Source organism: Ptychodera flava, unplaced genomic scaffold (assembly GCF_041260155.1).
Source record: "Ptychodera flava strain L36383 unplaced genomic scaffold, AS_Pfla_20210202 Scaffold_52__1_contigs__length_894533_pilon, whole genome shotgun sequence".
In the NCBI taxonomy this organism is placed as follows: domain Eukaryota; kingdom Metazoa; phylum Hemichordata; class Enteropneusta; family Ptychoderidae; genus Ptychodera; species Ptychodera flava.
In genome coordinates, this window is record NW_027248374.1 from 16,586 (window position 1) to 39,682 (window position 23,097).

General features: G+C 38.3%; 2 protein-coding genes and 1 long non-coding RNA gene across 5 annotated transcripts; all 3 read left to right on the top strand.

Moving 5' to 3' along the window:
• The first annotated feature begins 7,200 nt into the window (after window positions 1–7,200).
• Window positions 7,201–10,451, top strand: LOC139128400 (axoneme-associated protein mst101(2)-like). The gene is made up of 2 exons (XM_070694175.1): window positions 7,201–7,276; window positions 8,478–10,451. Exon 2 carries the CDS (start codon window positions 9,180–9,182, stop codon window positions 10,449–10,451), a length of 1,272 nt encoding a protein of 423 aa, XP_070550276.1. The 5' UTR covers window positions 7,201–7,276; window positions 8,478–9,179.
• A 175-nt stretch (window positions 10,452–10,626) lies between these two features.
• On the top strand, window positions 10,627–14,781 carry LOC139128395 (uncharacterized). 3 transcript variants are annotated; one of them, XM_070694170.1, is made up of 7 exons: window positions 10,627–11,736; window positions 12,062–12,422; window positions 12,571–12,990; window positions 13,135–13,338; window positions 13,487–13,834; window positions 13,981–14,083; window positions 14,273–14,781. In XM_070694170.1, exons 1-7 carry the CDS (start codon window positions 10,662–10,664, stop codon window positions 14,480–14,482), a joined length of 2,721 nt encoding a protein of 906 aa, XP_070550271.1. In that variant the 5' UTR covers window positions 10,627–10,661; the 3' UTR covers window positions 14,483–14,781. The 3 variants fall into 3 exon arrangements, with proteins under 3 accessions (XP_070550271.1, XP_070550273.1, XP_070550272.1); XM_070694172.1 differs by having other exon boundaries at window positions 13,490–13,834; XM_070694171.1 differs by having other exon boundaries at window positions 12,574–12,990.
• A 95-nt stretch (window positions 14,782–14,876) lies between these two features.
• On the top strand, window positions 14,877–15,659 carry LOC139128396 (uncharacterized). Its single transcript, XR_011551286.1, has 2 exons — window positions 14,877–14,978; window positions 15,449–15,659. It is a non-coding gene; the product is annotated as an uncharacterized lncRNA (long non-coding RNA).
• The last annotated feature ends 7,438 nt before the right edge of the window (window positions 15,660–23,097 follow it).

The following is a 23,097-nucleotide window of genomic DNA, read 5'->3' on the forward strand; positions in this document are numbered from 1 at the left end:
GACGGGAAGCATATTAATTTTACTTGCCCGAACGCAAAATTCACCAGCCACGGCCGGGCGTCGGGCGATAGGAATTTTTGAGCCCTGTACTGGCTAATGAATTGCAAGTATTTATTATTATTTCAATCACGCAGGCTGTGGTTTTGCTTTGTTTTCAAAATGTCACAACATGCTTTTATCTTGTGCCTTATCACAGATGGCAACAACATGTCAATCTTCCCCCTCTACTGTCTATGGTCAAGTGTACAAAAGCTGCTGTCATCGATATGGGGATTAGCAAATCACAAGTTTGGATTCACGCTATGTTTTCATTCATGCCAAATGTCGCAATTAGTTTGTTTTATTTTGCTAATGAGTTTTTTCCGCCGTCAGACAACGCATTTTCCTTCAGTGTTCTTTCATTAAAGCCGTAGGATCGATGACATGATGACCCAAAATTAAGTGGTACAAAAGCACCACCAGAAAAAAAAAATTGGTGGTAGATTGATAGGTTTTAGTGGCAAATGCCACCATTGCCACGATTATTTCGAACACTGTATATATATAATATATATATATATATATATATATATATATATATATATATATATATATATATATATATATATATATATATATATATATATATATGAGCCATTCCACAATAAAGCGCAACTTTTATCATGTCCATCTTTGTGTCTGTGTCTTTTAAAACTGTTGCTGTACAATAACCTGTCTAAGGTATTTATAGTCAGCATTATACCTTGGGACATAGAAAAATAGAATGGTAGATTATGAGCTAATAAAATAGCGTCAATGATGACACTGTGCTCCTCAGTGCATTTAGCGGTAGGGATGCAAGGAGAGAGGTTTGGGAATGTTGCTGAGAAAGATGCAAAGAAAGGGTTGAAATGTGAAACTGTAATAAAACATATGGTTTTTTAGCAGTGAGCGTCCAGCTTGGTAAACATGCCATCTTGTACATGAAGGCAAAAAACATAATTTTCACATGTCCGCCAAACTTGGAATTTGCATAGATGTACATAGATCATCCAAATTGATTTATCTGCAAGATTTTGTATGTTCCTTGCTACAAAATTCTGACCCTATTGAATTATAACAGGAAAACATGCACGCATGATTGGACAGTGTGGACTGTGTATTGGATGCACTACATCTGCCGTGATGATGGATTGCCAGACGACCACATTGCATCAAAGAACTGTAGTTTAAAACGAAAATATAATTCTAAACAAGTCATTGACAATGACATAGTAATAGGAGTATTAGTCTTGATGGGGCAGGGAAATGTGGTTATTAAGAAGTATCACTGGATTGATATGTTGAGATCTATGGGCACATAGGTCTATGTCATTGTTCCCAATTTGAAACACATGAGGCATGTCTAAGTTATTGTTCTAAATTGGAAAAAAGATCAGACCTGTAGCTGTATTGGCCAGCCAAGAAATACATATGCGCATAATAAATGAGGTAAAAGATGTCACATCTTAAGGTCTAATATCCTATCAAAATTGAAGGGTATAGAACTTGTGGTTACTGAAATATGCATATATATATGTGTAATCAAGGTCAAAGGTCATTGAGGTCACGTGACATTTTGAAAAAAAATGTATTGCTAATAAATCCCTATATGCCAAAAATCAGACCTCTACCTCTATTCGCTTGCCCAGAATTAGATATGTGCATAATAAATGAGGTAAAGCGTGTGTTGTCATAAGGTCTCCCATCCTACTAAATATAAAGGACATAGCACTTGTGGACTTATTTATTGACATAAACGTATATTTTAGGTAAAAAATCAAGTTCACATGACATTTTGTCAAAAAATTTCTATCCTATAGTTATCCCTATATACGAAAAATCAACTTCCAGCTGTATTGGCTTGCTCAGAATTAGATATGCACATAATTAATGAGGTACTTTATGTGGCGTCATAAGGTCTCCCATCATACCAGATATGAAGGGTGTGGCACTTGTGGTTACTGAGTTATGGACAAATATGTATATTTGAGGTCAAAGGTCATTGAGGTCACGTGACATGTTGTCAAAAAAAATTGTATTGCTAAGTTATCCCTATATACCAAAAATCAGACCTCTAGCTCTATTGGCTCGCTCAAAATTAGATATGTGCATAATTAATGAGGTATAATATGTGGCGTCATCCCATCATACCATATATGAAGGGTGTAGCACTTGTGGTTACTGAGTTATGGACAAATACGTATATTTGAGGTCAAAGGTCACCAATGTCACATGACATTTTGTCAAAATGTCTGAGATATCTGTGTGAAAGGATGGACGAACGGACACAATGACCCGGACACCATGACCCAATCAATAAGCCCCCTGGACTTCATCTGTGGGGACTAAAAACTGTGTCACTGCATCCCTTTTGCACTAGAATACGATGAGAAACTAAATTTTTATTTTTCTTGGCCTTATACATGGGCGTCTACGGAGAACTGACTTATACATGGGAGTCTATGGAGAACTGCCTTATACATGGGAGTCTATGGAGGTGTAAACTGAAAAGTCCTCCTAGTCTAACACGACCAAATTTGATCGTATTGTGAAACAAATCGACGTGCATCTGTATGGGGTAGGGTACAATTCTTGTGCAAAGTTTGAAAGAAATTGACCAGGGCATGTCTCAGTCTGATGTCTGCGTGAACGGACGGACGGACGTACGCACGCACGCACGGACAGACGGACATGACCCAATCTATAAGTCCCCCCAGACTTCGTCCGTGGGGACTGACAAACTTTCTTCGTGTCATTGATGGCCTTGATTTTCTTTGGATATTGACTGGACACATTTATTAAAGACGTCACTTTAGCTTGTCAATGACAGTGAAATGATTTTTTGCAGAAACTTGATCGGTCCAGCCAAGTACACATGCTTACTCATAACAGCTGGACTGCGATGATCACAACATTGTTTTGTGATATTCCGATACAAAATTAAAATAATTTTATTAATATGTCGCATTGACTATAAAGTTGCAAATGTTTCCTTGGGTGTTGAAACATGTTAGCATAGTGTACGTGTTACAAATCAACACACCAAACAGCAATGTTCATGTAAGAACAACCTGCTTGATTTCCATGGACTTTCTGGTCCGCCCATCACACTGTTATGTCTGTTTCCCCTCTAGCTTCCGAAAATTCTTGGTAAATTTAAAAATTCAGTATCAAAAGTTTTGAGTAAATTTCAAAATTGATTGTATAAATTAAATTGTCAGTTATTAACAAATTCATTTGGATGCCAGGGCTCCCCCTAAGTCACCAAAACGATTAGCCAACTTATTAGCCAAATCAAAAATCTTTTAGCCATTTTGAGTAACTTTTAGCCAGTTTATGATCTCAAGTGTGGCAACAGCTTTCTCGTCATTCAGGAGTCCCTAATTTTACAAATCAAGACGTTTTGTATGATGTTCATGATGGTTTTTACATTAAAGAAATATGTGTTTAGTTTTGCATTTATAATCTGTGTTTTTTTGACATTTCAGGGATAGAAATCCTTTTTCATTTTTGGTGGTAAACTTTAAACACCAGAAATAAAATTAGATAGCAGTTGAATTCTAAAAATCTGGTAGCAATGTTAGGTGTATATTACAAGTGGTACAGATTGAATATTTCTACCACATTCAGTTAGTATTTACAGTATGATAGCTTGTGATAAGTTACAGGCTTCTCATGTGGCAAATTTATGCAGTCTTCCATAACCTAAATGTTTGAGCCACACAAGTATAACAATTTTCCATGCAGAAGACAGCATTTATGGTACAGCACAATGGCAGTGTAGATACGATTATTGTGGTATTTAAGGCCCCGATTTTACGTGTATGTCATAGTTGTGATCAAGCAGGCTGAAATAGCATCTTGAGTATAAGTACTTTTCTTGAGACAAAAGGGCTGGGCCAAACAAAACTCTTGTAAAACAAAACACAACGATATATGTTCATTTAAATTACTCACTGTTTGAGGGCATTCATTGTTTAATGACTATAACATTTTAGCCAAGATATATATATTTTCATTTGATATTTTGATATCATCAAGAAATGTCCGGTGATGTTCACTTCTAGATTATTAAACTGGTGGAATCTACAAAATATTAAAATCATTCAGAATCACATAATTTCTTGTATAAGTTATAGCAGTTTGAAAGTAGGCCGAATGGGAGTCAATCAAGCTGAATGCCATTTAAATTGGAAGGCAGCAAAATGCCATTTAAATTGGAAGGCAGCAAAATTACCTTTCACCTATTGGACCACCCTAGGTAGTTTCTTGTGAACCATAATTGCATAATTAGTGGGTCTTCATGCATGACATCACATGATGAGATGACCTAAACTTGACCTTTCAGATAACCTCAGTTTTTCTCCTTTTCCTTTGTATTATGACTCCATTTGTGAAAGTTTCTTTGAAATAATGGTTTTTACTATCAAACTGAGTAGTTGCGGCCAAATTTTGATACAGCAAAGTAGGTAAAACTTTTGATAGACTCAAGGACGACCCACGACTCACAGAGGCAAAGCAGGCCTCAGTGTATTCATGGACGTTACGTTCATGATGTATTGTAGTATCGAACAGCAACAGTGTTTGTTTTACGTACCAGGGAATTTGTAACTTTTGTAGAAAGAAATGTAAAGTGTTTCAATACATTGCAACTTTGTAGGAAGGAGGGTAAACTGTTTCAACATCTCACAACATTTTATTGTTAGGTGTAGTTTTCTGTTGAGGAGGTGTAAGAATTCAACAGCCACTACATTAGCCAAACAGGAATTTTTGTAGCCATTTTTAACTTTCTTTCGCATTTGGCGAATTGGCGAATAGGTAGCGGGAGCCCTGGATGCCAATACAGCTCATCTCAGAACGGACATACTTATAGTTATATACACACAAGATTTGGCAACACCCTGACAATTAAATAATCTTCAACAGCACTGATTTACATTTACAAATTATTCTATGTGAAGTAATTCTCCAATTGCAGATACTGTGACAAGCATAACATTACACGATGGTTCAGAATGTCATCGACAAAGTTTACTCAAAATGTACTTTGAAAACGATAGTATTTTGACAGCTGTTACCGCGGCTACTTACTATAAAAAGTCTGTTGAAAAAGAGTACTAAATATCGTTGTTTTTCAGGTCAACAAGTGATTGAATCAAAACATGTGTCATGAAACAGTAACAACTGATAAATAAGTAACTTTTCTCAAGAGTAACTTGAAACGCCTCGCCTGAAAGAAAATTTCATCCCGTTTCACAGAAACTGACTGCGTAGTGCGTATTCGAGCGCCACAGCAATGAACCAACGGTCGGGGAATCCCCACGAAAATCGCTCACACTACGTACTCGTCCAAAACATTGATTGATCACTTTTTAGCTGCATGATTCACTTGCCAAAAATATTTTTATTTTGTAGATAAATAATTGAATTTCTAATTTTTTATTTCGTTTGTTAATGGAAAGTCATTTTAATGTTTTTATATGCTTTAAAAAATCAAACCCGCTAAAAAGCGACTATTGGCCAAAATTCAAACGAAAAACACAAAAACCAAGCTCGAATCATGGGCTATTTCTGTATGAATACTAGATCAGTCTCTACTCTTGCCGATGCACGATTTTTGCACCGAAATTCTTCACTCATTTTTGTTGGTATGACTTTGAAACTCCCGGAAGCGATTGAGAAGAAAAGATTACCTTGAATTGTTGAGTTTTTGCTGATAATTTGCCAAATTAAATGAGAAAAAACACTACGAAAACACACAGCATCGTACGCAGGGCTAGTACAACATGTGATCATGGAGGTTGTAGGAGACTGACGTTTCATGCACGGTCGCGCCGATGAAATGGGAAGCTGAAATTTTCGCTCGTAATTTTGCAAACGAAATCGTAAATCCACTCAAAACTTCGTATTTTTTTTTACATATTTGAAACCCATGAGGAACGTAATTCATTCTCCCCTGCACAGTAAAAAGGAGATCGAAACGACATGCATGTCAGACAAAGACCAAACGCACGCAAGATGTCCATCCACATCCACCAATCTCGTACTTTACACCGACAGAACAAAAACATTTGATCGAGCATGGACGTTCTAACGTAAATGCATCATTGTCTATCGCATTTTCATGTAAGCCAATACACTCACACGTACGCTCTAAGTTCAATTATAATGTCAATCCAACACGATACTATTTTCGATGATAGTGAGTCGAGTGTGCAGCATGAATGGTATGCTGTAGTCGTTAGATAACACTGATCACGTGGTGTGACAAAATAGTTTTACGGAAGTAGTTGACGGAAGTGACGTCAACTTTGTCTTCTCCCAACTCTATAAGCTTCCTCAGTTACGTAACTTCGTCGCTAATAAAATAGATATGGTCATTCCAATCATAGGAATTTATCAATTATTTTATACTCATTTGTGACATTTTGTGCCCCTGTTCAGTTTTATTGTCGTATTTTTTAATGGTAACAACTCAGAATGATTCAAATATATATTATATACTGGTTTAAGAGTGGTAAAAAAATTCACATACATTTGGCCAAGTTGACTGAATTATAGGGACCTTAATTTTGATTCAAAAAATTGGACTACGTACGTAACAGCGTCTGTCCACCTCAGTGATTTTGTTGTAAATGCCATAGGGAAAAAATGGAATAATTTCTATTTCAATAAGTTATGGTTATAATGTGATTATAAAGAAATCTTTTTTCCGTGTGACATTCCCAAGCTCGATTACTTTGAATTTTAAATTCGTTTAGGTTTATAAAACTTACGATTTGAAGTCTGTCCCCTGATGTTACGAGCGTTCCTGACCATATGAAGGCACAACTTGCATAATCCTACTGGCAGAGTTGATCTGAAATGTGATCATGTGGGGGCGACATACAGGTCACAGTTCATGACCATTGTGTTTGCCAGCATAGCCGCCATGACCTCTGTTGTGTTTATTGAGTTCATTAATTTATGCATGCTGATTGTATCGTTTCATATATCAAATGTAGTCACATGATAAAGTTCCCCGCCATCCGGTATATACGCTCTCCCCACATGGCATGGCGGATGCGCATGTAGCATGTCTACGTCTCTTGAATAAAGTTTACTTGTTGGTGTTCAACTCAACGTCAGTCGTCCAGTCGTCACTATCGATAGAATCGAACCCAAATGTTCACCCAAGAACGCCATGACCTCCACACAGGGAATGTAACTGCTGGTCTGTCTCCGAAGTTACGAGCGTAACAGGCGTTACGAACGGGTAAGTTGACATAATTTTACTCAAAATCTAGGAAGGTTTATCTAAATTTCTTTTCTGTTCAAAAAAATTTAGGGTTTCTCGCAATTTTATGTCAATTTTTTTTGAAAAATCGACGCACACTACAAGACAGTACTGCGTCATAGCTACAGCTGGACAGAAACTGCTATGAGTGAGAGATCCACGGTCGTAACTGAAGACATTTGTGTTTTGTCTGTCTCGTTTTACGAACGTGGCCTATTGTTTTTGGTAAATTTATATGACTGAAAATGAAACTGAAACGAAGTTGTTGACATGACTGTGTCTTTTCTTTCACGTTTTTTCAAACTAAGCCACTAACTCTGGTGTATTGCACTCTTCAACCAACTCAGAGGCCACACTGTAATTTCTTCCACTGAGTTTTGCGAGTTACGATCTTAAACTGGGGACAAATTATGTTTTGTCTGTTCCGTTTTACGAACATGCATTATTGATTATATGACTGAAAATGATACTGAAACGAAGTTGTTGGCATGACTGTGTCTTTTATTTCACGTTTTTTCGAACTAAGCCACTAACTCTGGTGTAAATATTGCACTCTTCAACCAACTCAGAGGCCACACTGTAATTTCTTCCACCGAGTTTTGCGAGTTACGATCTTAACTGGGGACAAATTATGTTTTGTCTGTTCCGTTTTACGAACATGCATTATTGATTATATGACTGAAAATGAAACTGAAACGAAGTTGTTGACATGACTGTGTCTTTTATTTCACGTTTTTTCGAACTAAGCCACTGATTCTGGTGTATTTTGTGCACATTCTAAACCCTTTGAGCGCTGTAATTTTCTCCCGCCAAAAATTTTAGTGCAAAATTTTACCAATTTTTATGAATTTTTCTGTAATTTTTTGATAATTTTGAAGCAAATGGACATCATTTTTCATCGGCTACAGTTTTTTTTTTCTCAAAACTTTGGCAAAAATCTGAGAAAATATTGATTGGGGTTTATTTTGTAAAGGGGACAAAAATAGACGTTGTCACTCAAAGGGTTTCAATTCACAGTAATTTCTTCCACAGTTTTGGGAGTTACGGTGTTTTGTCTGTCCCGTTTTACAAACATGTCTTATTGCTATGAGACAAATATTTTGAAAATTATATTTTCATTTATTTGTTGTTCATTCTATTTTTTTATACTTGAAAGACCTTATTTTCCTTTTCATTGCAGATAATGTTATTAAAACTTCCACATGTGGTGTTAATAAGAGTTCTTCAGTTTATACCGTTGTCAGAACTACTACTCACTGTAAGTTTAGTGTGTCAGCATCTGTGGAATACTGTGAAAACAGAAAGTATACTTTGGACGCGTGTGGACGTAAGGGTTCCTCCTACTAAACACCAGTTGCTATCCATCTTAATACATGCAGTGCAGTTTAGAGACTTGACATTAGCAGACTATGCAAACATAAGTCTGCCAATAACAGTTTTGGATTCTCTTCTTAATGAATTCCTGCCAAATGCACATCACTTGGGATATCTTGATCTGACTGGTTGCTCAGTTTCAAGACTGTCATTCCTTCGTGGGATGAAATCTCTTCGTGTGTTGATCCTGACTAACTGCACTAATGTTTCCATGAATGAAGAGGATGCATCATATATTCAATCCTGCAAATGTATTGAAACTCTGTGGATTGGATTTACCAACATAAATAGCTGCCTTGTTATACAGACTGTTAGCTCATTACCACATTTGCAGAATTTAGATGTAACTGGCATAAGGTTTTCCTTGACTGATATTATCTCCGTTCTGCGTGTAGCGTATCACCAGCTGGTCACATTCCGCTTGTCACTTTTTGACATATCCACTGAAGAATTTAGTCTTGTTGAAGAAGATTATATAGACTGCCTTTTTTCTGTACAGTAAAGAAACATGTCGCTAAAAATGAAATTTCGTAGCATGAAAAGGCTGAAAATTATCAACGATGGAGGTTGTCAGTCTGGATGTAACAACACTGATAATGAAGGTCCCTCTCCTAAAGCTTTGGCTATGAGACAATATAGGAAAAAAATGAAAGAAAACAAGCAACTCTACACAGTATACAGTGAAAAAAATAAAGAGAGAGTGAAAAAATATCGAGATGGTTCTGATGAAAAGCAAAAAGCAAGACAAAGGGAAACAGCAAAGATAAGAATGAGGAAATACAGGGCAAGGAAAAAACTTGAGCCATTGTTACTGACAAAAGATGAGAACACAGCACGGCCATTCACAAGAGCAGATCGTACAAAATTGGAACAGAAAAGAGAGTACTGGAGAGAGAGGAAGAGGATTCAGAGAGCTGCATTATCCTCACAAAAGAAAAGAAGACTAAGGGAGAAGGACGCTGCAAATAAAAGACAGAAACGTCAAAAGGCCCATGCTCTGACAGCAGTCACAAGTCAGGAGAGTGAACCAAGCAGCAGTGGGTACAACAAAGACAGCACACGGAGGAAGGCAATTTCCAGGGCAAAAAGATACCTCCCCAAATCACCTAACAAGTACAGAGAAGTCATGCAAGGATTGCTGAAAAAAGCATTGCCCAGAAAAAACACTGCATTTGATGCCAAGCATAAAAGTAAAGTCCAAGATATGTTTAGAGTATTAAAATCCACTTATCAGTCATTGGATTATCAAAAGAAAGGATCTGCCCGAAGAGCTTTCCTCATGGCATTGGCCAAAAGTACCAAGAAAAAGTATGGCATGAAAAGGAGACTGAGTAGTCAGCTTGGAATTAGATGGCAAAGCCTCGTAGCAGCATCATCTATCACAAGCCTTGAACGCAAAACACGATCAGACCATATATCTAGCAGTGTATCCAAATCTATCCATGATTTCTACATACGCCCCGACATATCTGTCCAGCTGCCCGGAAAGAAAACGGTAAGCACAAAGACACTTACACAGAGTCATACTCTTAACAAGTCTCTTAAAGATGTGCACTCGCAGTGGAAAAATGAAAACAGTGGTGACAATGTCGGTTTTACAAAGTTTTGTCAGCTGCGACCCAGAAATGTTAAACTCCAAGGACAGAGGAAGTTCAACCAATGCCTGTGTGAATATTGTGTAAACATTGAATTAAAACTTGGAGTGATAAATAAAGAAGCTGGAAAACAAAAACTAAATAAAAACCCTATAATACTTTACTGTATTAACATGGATTATTGACTGTATTTTAGCTGAAGAGTGCAATACAGATGAATACAGTCAAGAATCCATTTTTTGTATTCAGCAAGCATGTATTCATGTGGATTCATGTGAATTCACGTGTATTATACTATAATACAGGCAACTCATTAATGTGAATTTATCTGAATTATCGGGTTTTCATGCAGTGAAAAACTAAATGAGATCCGAGTGAACAATAAATACCAAGCCATGGATCGTACCCTCTGTAACAAAGACCATGATCATCACAACTTGCAGTGTGTAAATCGTACATGTTCAAAATGTGGAGTACATTTGTTGAAGGAAAACCTGTTGCCTCTTCAAAACGCACAAGTTACATGGTTGAAGTGGGAAAACGATCCCAATCTCAAGAAGAAAGTTCTTGTAACAAAGACAGGCTCAGCAGAACAGCTCATTGATGAACTTACAGAGGAACTGAAACCATTTGCTCAACACCTTTTTGTGGCTCACTGGCAGTATGAACAATTCACCGCTGTGTCAAGGAATCCCCCAGCAGATACTGTTGTTTTATGCATGGACTTTGCAGAGAACTTTGCCTGTCAGCTGCAAAATGAAATCCAGTCGGCTCATTGGTCCCACAATCAGGTTACTCTCCATCCTGTAATTGCCTACTACAATGAAAACGGTAACGTGATACGTGAAGCAATAGACATCATATCGGATGATCTTAACCATGACAGCCATGCAGTCCATGAATTCCTAATCAAGGTGAATGACCACTTAAGAATAACAAGAGAATTACATCCAGACAAGATGGTCATATTTTCAGATGGGTGTGCAGCTCAATACAAGTCGCGCACTCCTTTTGCAGATGTGTCATTTGCGGAAGAAGATCTCATGTGCACAATGGAGAGAAATTACTTTGGATCGCGCCACGGTAAAGGTCCGTGTGATGGTGAAGGGGGTGTTGTAAAGGCTGCACTAACAAGAGCGGTCAAGAATGAACATCTTATACCAGCTAGTGCCCAGGCAGTGTTCACTTTTTGCAAAGCAGAACTATCCAAGGAATCCGACACCTTCCGACGAACATTCATACTAATACCAAAGGAAAGCATCCAAAGATACAGAGTGGACCGTGATGTGAAGACAGTGAAAGGAACACGGCAGATACACTCGCTACGAAGCACAGGCAATGCATACTCTCTCCAGAGAAGACGACTGTCTTGTTACTGCACAGCCTGTACCTCTTACAGTGATGGATGTGTTAACAAACAGTGGATACAACCATGGGAAAGGCTACAGCTGTCGTCTAATATCAATCAAGGTACTATTGTTTTTGGTTGTTTAAATATTTCCATGATTGTTTTGTTGAAGCCAAAGTGCTTGATCTCCACTTTCTATTGTTTTTTCTCTAAGGTCACAGGTTAGCTCTGAACCCATTTACCTTTAAGAAAGTCACAAGAAAAGTAATTTATTTGAAGCCTGATATTTCAAGTGAATTTTATCAGTTGCTAAGTGTATGATGCAACCTCTAGAGAAGTGGCAGAAAATGAAGTTTATAAATAAGAATTAATTATATTAGAAAAAATATTTTCGTGGATGCATGGTTGTATAAAAAGGGTTTTATTTTGTCTTAATTCTCTCTGTAGTGACTACCGGTACACAGCCTGCTGCAAACCCTAGCTCAGTTAAAGACAACTTACCTACTATGTCAGTGTGTGCGTCCACTACGCAGTCTGCTACAGGGACGAGTGGAGATGAAAACAACTTACCTACTATGATGTCAGGGTGTGCGTCAACTATACAGCCTGCTACAGGGGCCAGTGGTGTTGAAGACAACTTACCTACTATGATGTCAGTGTGTCCGTCCACTACACAGGCTGCTACAGGGGCCAGTGGAGATGAAGACAACTTACCTACTATGATGTCAGTGTGTCCGTCCACTACACAGGCTGCTACGGGGACCAGTGGAGTTGAAAACTATCCAACTTGTACTCAAGAATATACAAGGTACATATCATATTTCATACTGTCAAGCAAAAACACTGCATTTTAAGCATACTACAAACAGTAATTGAAATTGTGTATGTGCACTTATCCATGGTATCATAACATACATACAAATGTATTTAATGAATCAACATTTATTTTCTTCCAGAAGTGGTGATAGTGCCAGTGCAGTTGAAGACAACTTACCTACTATGATGTCAGTGTGTCCGTCCACTATACAGGCTGCTCCAGGGGCCAGTGGTGTTGAAGACAACTTACCTACTATGATGTCAGTGTGTCCGTCCAGTACACAGCCTGCTACAGGGGCCAGTGGAGTTGAAGACAACTTACCTACTATGATGTCAGTGTGTCCGTCCACTATACAGGCTGCTCCAGGGGCCAGTGGAGATGAAGACAACTTACCTACTATGATGTCAGGGTGTCCGTCCAGTACACAGCCTGCTACAGGGGCCAGTGGAGATGAAGACAACTTACCTACGATGATGTCAGGGTGTCCTTCCAGTACACAGCCTGCTACAGGGGCCAGTGGAGATGAAAACTATCCATCTTTTACTCAAGAATATACAAGGTATCATATTTAATACTGTCTAACAAGCACACTGCTCCTTAAGCATACTTCAAACAATAATTGTCATAGTGTATGTGCACTTAGCCTTCTTATCATAACATACATACAAACGTATTTAATGAATCAACATTTATTTTCTTCCAGAAGTGGTGATAGTGCCAGTGCAGTTGAAGACAACTTACCTACTATGATGTCAGTGTGTCCGTCCACTAAACAGGCTGCTCCAGGGGCCAGTGGAGTTGAAGACAACTTACCTACTATGATGTCAGGGTGTCCGTCCACTACACAGGCTGCTACGGGGACCAGTGGAGTTGAAAACTATCCAACTTGTACTCAAGAATATACAAGGTACACATCATATTTCATACTGTCAAGCAAAAACACTGCATTTTAAGCATACTACAAACAGTAATTGAAATTGTGTATGTGCACTTATCCATGGTATCATAACATACATACAAATGTATTTAATGAATCAACATTTATTTTCTTCCAGAAGTGGTGATAGTGCCAGTGCAGTTGAAGACAACTTACCTACTATGATGTTAGTGTGTCCGTCCAGTACACAGCCTGCTACAGGGGCCAGTGGAGATGAAGACAACTTACCTACGATGATGTCAGGGTGTCCGTCCAGTACACAGCCTGCTACAGGGGCCAGTGGAGATGAAGACAACTTACCTACTATGATGTCAGTGTGTCCGTCCACTATACAGGCTGCTCCAGGGGCCAGTGGAGATGAAGACAACTTACCTACTATGATGTCAGGGTGTCCGTCCAGTACACAGCCTGCTACAGGGGCCAGTGGAGATGAAAACTATCCATCTTGTACTCAAGAATATACAAGGTATCATATATTTAATACTGTCTAACAAGCACACTGCTCCTTAAGCATACTTCAAACAATAATTGTCATAGTGTATGTGCACTTAGCCTTCTTATCATAACATACATACAAACGTATTTAATGTATCAATATTTATTTTCTTCCAGAAGTGGTGATAGTGAAAGTGGAGTTGAGCCTATTGGTGTGTGCGAGTTTGTAGTCACCAGAGTTGAAAGTTTAAAGGGCCCAGCTCAGATGTTCATCGGCCAGGTATTCAAAGGAAACTTTATATTAATTTGCATTTTTAGTCAATTTAAATCTTCATAAATGTAATGAGTTGTTTTCCAACAACAATGTTATTTATCAGAGATACTTCAAATTGTTTTAAATAGTGGAATCAAGTATATTTTGCCCTGTTCAATGGACTAAAATAGCTTCCTTTTTCATATTACTTTACAGATTGTACAACATGACAAAGAGTTATACCAAGTGAAGTTTATGAAGCGTGTTAATGATGGCAAATACATTTGGCCACCAAAGGAAGATTATTCTTGGGTGCCACGTTCAGATATTGCTCCTGTAAATCTACAGATAATAACAAGCCGTGAACATTTTGTGTTTAACAAAAACGACATTCATAATGCATGGCGCCACATGCAGGGAAAATAAAAATCACATTGCGTTTGTAACAGAGAGAAATTTTCTGTACCTTATGCTTAAGAAGCTGACTTACCTTTGAAATTTGATAGTTATCGCGGTAAAAGTGCCAAATTTCTCAGGATACTGTGTGTGTGCTAGTTTTTGCACAACCAAAGTATAACCTGAGTTATACTAAATGCTTAAGAAGCTGACTTACCTTTGAAGTTTGATTGTTATCGTGGTAAAAGTGCCAAATTTCTCAGGATTCTGTGTGTGTGCTAGTTTTTGCACAACCAAAGTATAACTGAAGTTATACTGAATGCTTAGAAGCTGACAGTCTGAACGCTAGGGGTGCAATTTGCATATGCAAATGCCATTTCCTTTCGAACGGCACTCAGCAACTCAGTCTACACTGTCACCGTTGGCTGGCTAACACATTTTTTCAGTCGCTCCCAAATCCTCATTTTTTCGCCGATAATTATCATTGGAGACCAACTTCATCTCTTCAATTGGATTTTCTGAGAAGGTAAGTGACTTTTCGGGGCTCTGTTTGAAAAATTAAAGTGAATTTTGCGATTTCAGCGATTTTTCATTGTACGATGTTATATGTCGAGCGCGACTTGTGTTGCTGTACCAACTACGGTAGCATGAAATTAAGGCCCAAAATCAAGCATAGTTCGTGGAATTATACTATAAATTAGCTTTTTACCGCAGAATTTTGTCTGTTCATGCCAGGAATTTGATGTTGGGCGGCAAAGTTCGCCGCTGTGTTTTGCCGCTAAAATCCAATATGGCGCCAAATCAACATTAGTGTACTGTACGTTTACACGTACACTGTGTACTCGCATACGCTCATAGTGAAATAAATCCCAAAATGTGCGTATTTTTGGGTCAATTTACCTTTTTGGGGGTAACTATCATCAAGTGACACTTTTAGGTTGTAATACGTAAAATTCGTGTCACAGTTGTTTTTAATTATTTTCCTCTTTTTTTCAGGGTCATCACAGTCCGAGGATGGCTTCGAAGCTTCCAGCCGGGGCTTCCCATAGAAAAACTTGTGCATGTGACCTCATGGTTGTTCACTTTTAACTTTTTTGACGTAATTTTCGTGTCTGATTTGTCTCAGTTTGTTGCAGTCAAGTCTCTGAGGCTTAAGTATTGATCAAACTTCAGGTTTATTTAGAATAAAGCTGTTGTCTTTGCAGTATATTGAATTCAGAACTTATTAATTTTCTTTTTAATTTAACCAACACAAAACCAACCGACACGTTCCAATATTTATTGAGAAATTCGTGTCACCCGAGCGGCACTTTTCAAAGGCTTCATTAAAGGTGAACTCCGATATGCTTGCACATGCAACAACGACATGGACTTCATTCAAAGGTCAACTTTCTCACACGCAAACTTCAACAACAAGATTATAGAAAAAAAGATATATCTCGTATAAAGAAAGATGTTAATCTCACCAACCATCGACGATACCTCACCGATAAAGATAAGAGGAATATGACATAAGAACAAAACTGGTTTACACAACGACCTTCAGTCCATTCATCAAAACCAGGCAAATCAACACAATGTCTAACAAAAAATTGGAAAATAATAGAAGCCGATCAAACACTGGTCAAAGTTTTTCCAGAAAAACCTATCATAGCATACAAAAGGAATAAAAACTTAAGAGACATCCTCGTTCAGGCACAAATCAAGCACGAGGATAAAATAAACACGAACGGTCTGACCAACAAACCACTCAAAGTTCAGACCACAACATAACCATACTAGCATCTCTATTTGATGAACAATCGCTACTATCAAATTAACATGTGGGATAAATAGCTCCAACACATAACCGTTTTTTCCGGGGACCCAGATCACATGATCAGGGTCAAAGCACTATCGATTCACCGGTGTCTCGCCATGTTTCTCCATATCATTAAGGGGCGACGCCAAAAGTTCAATGTAGGATAAAAACTTAATTCCCTTAGTTTCCCCCCAAACCCCCCACCCCCCTAGAAACTTAATTGACTTATATTGAACCTGTTGCCAGGCTCTATCTATGTAAAGCGAAGCTAAGGATCAGTCAATTTAGGGGTGAAATAGAGTAATGCATCGTTAAGGCCCCCTAGCTGTAACTCTTGAAATTTGTTGACGTCAAATTATCTACCTATTCTTTCCTCTCTGAAATCTACCCTCTGAAGAGATATGAGTTAGCTTTTACTGCATTAGGAAACCATTCCTTTCAGAAACATTTGACATGTAAATTAAAATTTTATTAACGGTCATTTTGATTTCCTGGCATTTTCAAAATCAATAAATTAAAAAGGAATCAGAACATACAATGTCATAGTTGAAAACATTCACCCTTGTGGATTACAGTTTGGACTACGCTGTGCAGTTTATATGAAGATTTAAATGCAGATATGCATAGTATCAAGGGTTTTAGCTTTTCTGCATGGGGCTGTGATTTAATGTTTGGGCGAACATTTAATCGCAGTGTAATCTTTATCTTGTTCAAAATTGCATATATAGCCCCGGCAGTGTGTACACAGACGTAAATGACTACATTGTCACAAACTTATTTTAGTTTGAAAGTAAAATCATAAAAATAATGCTAAAAGATACAGCTAGTGGGGCTTAAGATGGGAACACACTTTGTGTTTCATCCAATGTAAATACAACATACTAACAACAAACTTGAAGTTTATCAATGAATGAACAAGAACAACAACAATAAAGTCAAGGTTTCTCCTTCCAGAGGCATAAAAGTTATCTCATCTGTCCTGGTGGTTGTAACAACTCAGTTCACACTGCTCCACTCAGGCGGACTACACATGCACCAGAAATGTAGCAAGATATAATAAAAATAAATTCCGAGTGCAACCAGAAACAGTAGAGAAACTACCATCTATGGTGCAACAGAAGCCAACAGCCTGCATTGTTTACACTAACTAGGCCAGGTGCAGCTCTGCACCGTGTTAAAACAACTCCCTCCGCTGGATTCAACACGAAAGTGTGCATTTCTGCTCTATTTTTTCAAAATATTCATTCCCCTGGCAATTTTTATCTTAAATCGATTTGTAGGATAGAAACTTTTTAGGTCAAAACCCCCCACCCCCAAACTAAAAGAATTAAGTTTTTATCCTTCATTGAACTTTTGATGTTGCCCCTAAACCACATTGATCGAATCATATACCGCATCACTATCAAAGGTAGAAAACGATGTGTAAAGTTGCTCTCATTTCCTATATATAGAAACAGACTTCAAGATACATAAAACAATTATAAATTCTAAAATTCTGAGAAAAAAATATACTAAGAACTGTAGTTGCAGTTAACATAAAATTATTCTCGTTTGTAGAGGCCATCTAATCTGTGGTGAATGTATAATGCCAACTGTAACAAGTACTAGAAAACGGCATTCATAGGTGAAATTTTTAGACGAAGTTTCGCCAAGGGTCTATTGAAAAGTGTACCATTTCTAGTAAAATAGCTCTGTGAAGTTAAAAATTGGTATACACAATCAATTGGTTACTGAAAAAGACACTGCTGAAATTTGATCGGTGTTCAGACCCGCGAAGACCATTACTTGCCCCGTTTCTCCTTCATAGACGACCCAATCGTGTTATGCAACAGAAACTACTCAGTATACACATCGACAATCTTTTGAAGGTAGGTTTATTTTTACATGACAAACTGTTTATATCAGAAACAAATTCCTAAAAAACACATATTACCTATAACATTCACTCAGGTCCGCGGTATGCGTGAATATAGGCATGTTTAGGCGACCCATGCTTGTGTGACCCCTGCGTACTACTGCTACCTTTGTTTTGAAATGAAAACGAGGCTATTTTTCTGAGGGCGCTGTTCAAATTACACCCCAGCATTCAGACTGTGACTTACCTTTGAAGTGTGATTTGTTATCGCGGTAAAATTGCCAAATTTCTCAGGATACTGTGTGTGTGCTAGTTTTTGCACAACCAAAGTATAACCGAAGTTATACTAAATGCTTAAGAAGCTGACTTACCTTTGAAGTGTGATTTGTTGTCACGGTAAAATTGCCAAATTTCTCAGGATACTGTGTGTGTGCTAGTTTTTGCACAACCAAAGTATAACCGAAGTTATACTGAATGCTTAAGAAGCTGACTTACCTTTGACGTTTGATTGTTATCGCTTTAAAAGTGCCAAATTTCTCAGGATTCTGTGTGTGTGCTAGTTTTTGCACAACCAAAGTATAACCGAAGTTATACTGAATGCTTAAGAAGCTGACTTACCTTTGAAGTGTGATTGTTATCGCTTTAAAAGTGCCAAATTTCTCAGGATACTGTGTGTGTGCTAGTTTTTGCACAACCAAAGTACAACCGACGTTATACTAAATGCCTAAGAAGCTGACTTACCTTTAATGTTGATTGTTATCGCGTAAAAGTGCCAAATTTCTCTGGACATTCTTTGTGTGCCAGTTTTTGCACAATGAAGTTATACTAAATACTTAAGAAGCTTATACTTACCTTTGAGGTTTGGTTGTTCAAGTTGCTTACTTGCTGTATGAAATCTTTTTTCAACTGATATTACCACTACAATGATAATATTGATGACTTGCATGCTGTGTTCCTCAGTATGTTTTTCAGAGTGTTCAATTAAAACTTTGAAGTAATGAAACACACTTACCTTGATTGACGGTTGCATTTCCTGGCTGTGATTCCGTTGGGTATTATCAGAACAAAATTGAATGGAGCTTTAACGCTAGTAAATTAGCTGTAACTTTTGGCTATTTATTCAGCAGTTTTGTGATTTACTTTTCTTTCTTGTTCTACTCCCTGAATCGAATGAAATATTTTAGCAACAGCCTAAATGTACTCAGTCGGTAATGTTATTGTTAATACATGAATTCAAGCCTGGACTAGAATTCATGTGTGAACAATAACAATGGTTGTTACACATGTACATAGTGTTTTGACAAGCAGAATATTAGGTATACTAGCACATTGTTGGGAGTAGTACAAGATATACCGGTAGAGTTAATACTGAAAAAAATCGTCCGAAGTTCCAGCTAATATCCCTTTAAACAGTTGATAAGTTTATCATTGTTCTTGCATTGAACATTACAATGATGTTTTGTTTGTGTATAGCGAATATACCGTGGTGGGCTCCCTCCCACTTATTCCAGGCTTGGGACTGGCAAGTGCTTACTCAAAGGAAAAGAAAGGAAAAGGATAGTTCATGCAAGGTGCACTTGGCGTGGTTAAGCCCTATTGCAAAAATATACATATTGACTGGCTGTGTAATTAATATCTCTGACAGGCATGCAGTTGTTTCCTAGACAGATCAAACACCTCAAAGGGTCTCTTTCAAGAGGCATGTCCTCTGAGGAAGGCAGCAGTTATACTCTAGCCAGTCAATATGTATATTTTTTCTAACTATTTGTGCATATTGCTCAGATGGCTATGTTACACTGTGCTATCTACATGCCATGCAAACTGACATCAATTGTGTAGCTTTTTACTGCAAAGCATTCTCCTCACACCTGTGCAACTTTATTGATGAGCACTTGCTGTGCATAGCCTGTATGGCGAATTATGCTGTCTATATTTGTGTAAAAGGACACCATCCATTCAACTCAAGTGGCACTTGCTGTAGGCAGGGTAAGCCCTGTACCCATACACTGAGCTTGATTGTGACAATAGTAATTGCAAATTTTAGAAAATACTGACCCTTTACACTATGTGAAATGTCAAGAAGTCCCTTAACAGGTAGTGACTCAGTTTGGTTGACACATATTTTCAATCAAAAGTTTCACATAGAAAACAGGGTCTCACACCCAACATGTGGTACATTTTCTAATAGGTCTATATTTGAAGAAGGTAAAAATTTTGTTTAGTTGTCAAAACATGCATTGGTATGTTTGTTTAAGTCAAAACATGTGATTTGAATTTTTTCACTTAAAAGAGTATAAGTAAGATTGGCAGCACCCCTAAGTGATCTGTTAACGGCACTAGACAGCTGGATATACAGGGGGAAAAACCGTGTTTTGGATTTTTGAAATTCGCTTTTGTTTCTGCACAGTGAGCCTTCGAAGTGTGAACTGTCGGATTTTCGCATAAATTATCGGCTTTTGTTCACGTTTGTCAAGTTATCGTCACTTCAGGGGGGTTTATCAAAATCTAAGACACGGTTTTTCAGGTCTATTCATGAAGTGTTAGCATGCGAAGAATCGGGGAAATCCGCCCACGCGTCGCCGACTTACACTCATTTGAAGGTGCGCATACATAGCAAAAATCGGAACTGAGAAAATCGACGATTTGTGTAAACGTCCCATTTTTCACACAAAATCGCCGAAAAAGGTCGGATTTTTGTGCGTTTCAAAAAAATTATTCGATCTGGGTCTAGGTTAAATATTGGGCATCAGTTAGAGAATTTCTGACAAGTCCTAAACATTAGTTCGCCTAAAAATGATGAAAATTGTGCTTAGAAACGTGAGGCTGGTCAGCGTAAGCGGTGGGTACTATTTACACGATAAACACTAGAGAGATAATTCAGGGCATAATCTGTTTGTCAAATACGTATCTAGCTTATAATTATATTAACTGTACACTGTTTGGTAACGGTTAGAGTCTGGTTACAAGACGAGAAAAGTTTAAAAAAATCATACAGCCGGAATGGTTTACAGGTCTGCGTTCTGCCGACGACGCGCGCCTCGCTCTCTCGCTAGCGCTCGACTTCCGGTCTCACAGCCCGTAATTTATGCACGTACCAAGTGTGAAATGGTTGCCCAGTTCATTTTAGTGCCGATTTTTGTGCCTATAGTACAAGACGTCACTTGCTTGCTTGCTTGCTTTCGGAGATGAGACGACCAACTCTCGATGCTCTAAAAATTCTGTAGTTGAGAAGTTCAAGGAATGCGGGAGAGTCGCACTTGTTTTTGTGGTTTTCACATGTGATCTGCTGCAGTCCTTTTGCTCACCATAAAAAATGACCGGGTTTTCGTGCGCTATTTCGCTTTCCACTGTGACATGTACTATTATGGCCTCGGTATAGTATGAAACCAAAATCAACTTCAGTTACACGTAAAAGCGATTCTTCATGACTTAAAATAAACGACTGAGGCGATACTCGACAGATTCACTCATTGTAAAATTGAAACGGCGACATATCGCGACACCCAGCGACACTCTCTTGACCACAGATAGAAATTGACAGGCAACGATCGTGAAGCGACGTTTCGCGTACGTTGCTGTGCTCTAGACCGACATAACAGTGTCGGATTGACAAATTGGACAAACCATGCTTCCTACATCCATGGACAAACTAAGTCCAAGACAGGTGCAGCCAACGGAGCTATTCATCGAAAAAGCTATTCCAGGAGCAATTTTTGAGGGCAGGGGAAATTTTAATTTTGCTAGGGCAGGGACATGTTTTTTAGGTGGTAGGGGAGCAAATTTTAGTTTGTTTTGTAGGGCAGGGCGGATATCGGTTGATTGTCCTGGGGACAGGGCTTGGCGAAAAATATTTTGAGGGAATTGTTTCCAGGGCAGGGGAAATTGGCAATTTTTTTTCGCCACAGGGCGAGGGAGCTTCAAAAATTCACAGTGGGAAGGGGAAACAGGCAAAAATAAGTGGGGAGTGGGTAAAAATGAAGTTTGAGAGTGGGAGAGTAAGTCGAAAAATTTTCTGTGGGAGGGCAAATTATGACAGCTAATTAATTACCCTCTTGACTTAAATTTAGTCAGTTCACATTATTTGTCATGCACAATGTATCTTATCATAGTAAGGACCTTTTTAAAACTGCATTGTTCGTTGGCTGCACCTGTCCAAGATATGGGCTGCTGTTATAGAACCATATTTTCCAGTGAAGATTAAATAGATTCTCTTTGGACGGCAGTGTAATCTATAGCCCGGCGTACGATGCTATGTGTTCCTCTACAGCTAATCGCCTCGCTCACCACAACCCTGCAAAGACCCGTACGTAGGGTCGGTGACTTCAAATCCATTTTGGGACTTGACGTAAAAAGCCAAATTACTGTCGAAATTCAGCGTTCTTGGGCCCAAGTCGTATCCCTGCCGACCTCAGCTACTCGATCGCTTCCAAAAATGCCAGTCTTTTATTCACTTTTCGTAAATACCGTCGATGTCGGCAACTCTCTCGCTAGCCCTGTGTACGATGCTGTGTGTTAGCTGTAGCGGCCAACACACAACATCGCGTCCATCAGCTTTCCATTTTGCTTCTTCGGCCCCCGTTTGCGTTTTCGACACTGCTTATACTGCCGGCAGTCATCAGCCATGTTGGATAGCGTCTCTTATGAAGACGTGCGCGCATGCGCAACATCGTGCGTAAAAATTTACATAATCTCCTCAAGGTATAACGATAACGCTGACAGTAATCCGGACCGTTAAAACAAAAAGAAAATAATAACTCGCGCAGTGGTTAGAAGGCCGTGTTTTCACTAAAATTTAAGACATTTTCCAGTACAATGTTACCTCACAGTTTTCTCTAATAAAAAGATCATATTTCAGGGTTCAGAATATGAAATAATCACAAAATCGCTAAAATTTACAAAGAACCCCAGTCACTACCTTAACAGGATACATGAATAGTACCTAAGTGTTATCTTTCAGTATTCTTTCCACTTTATTTTATAGCCAGACAA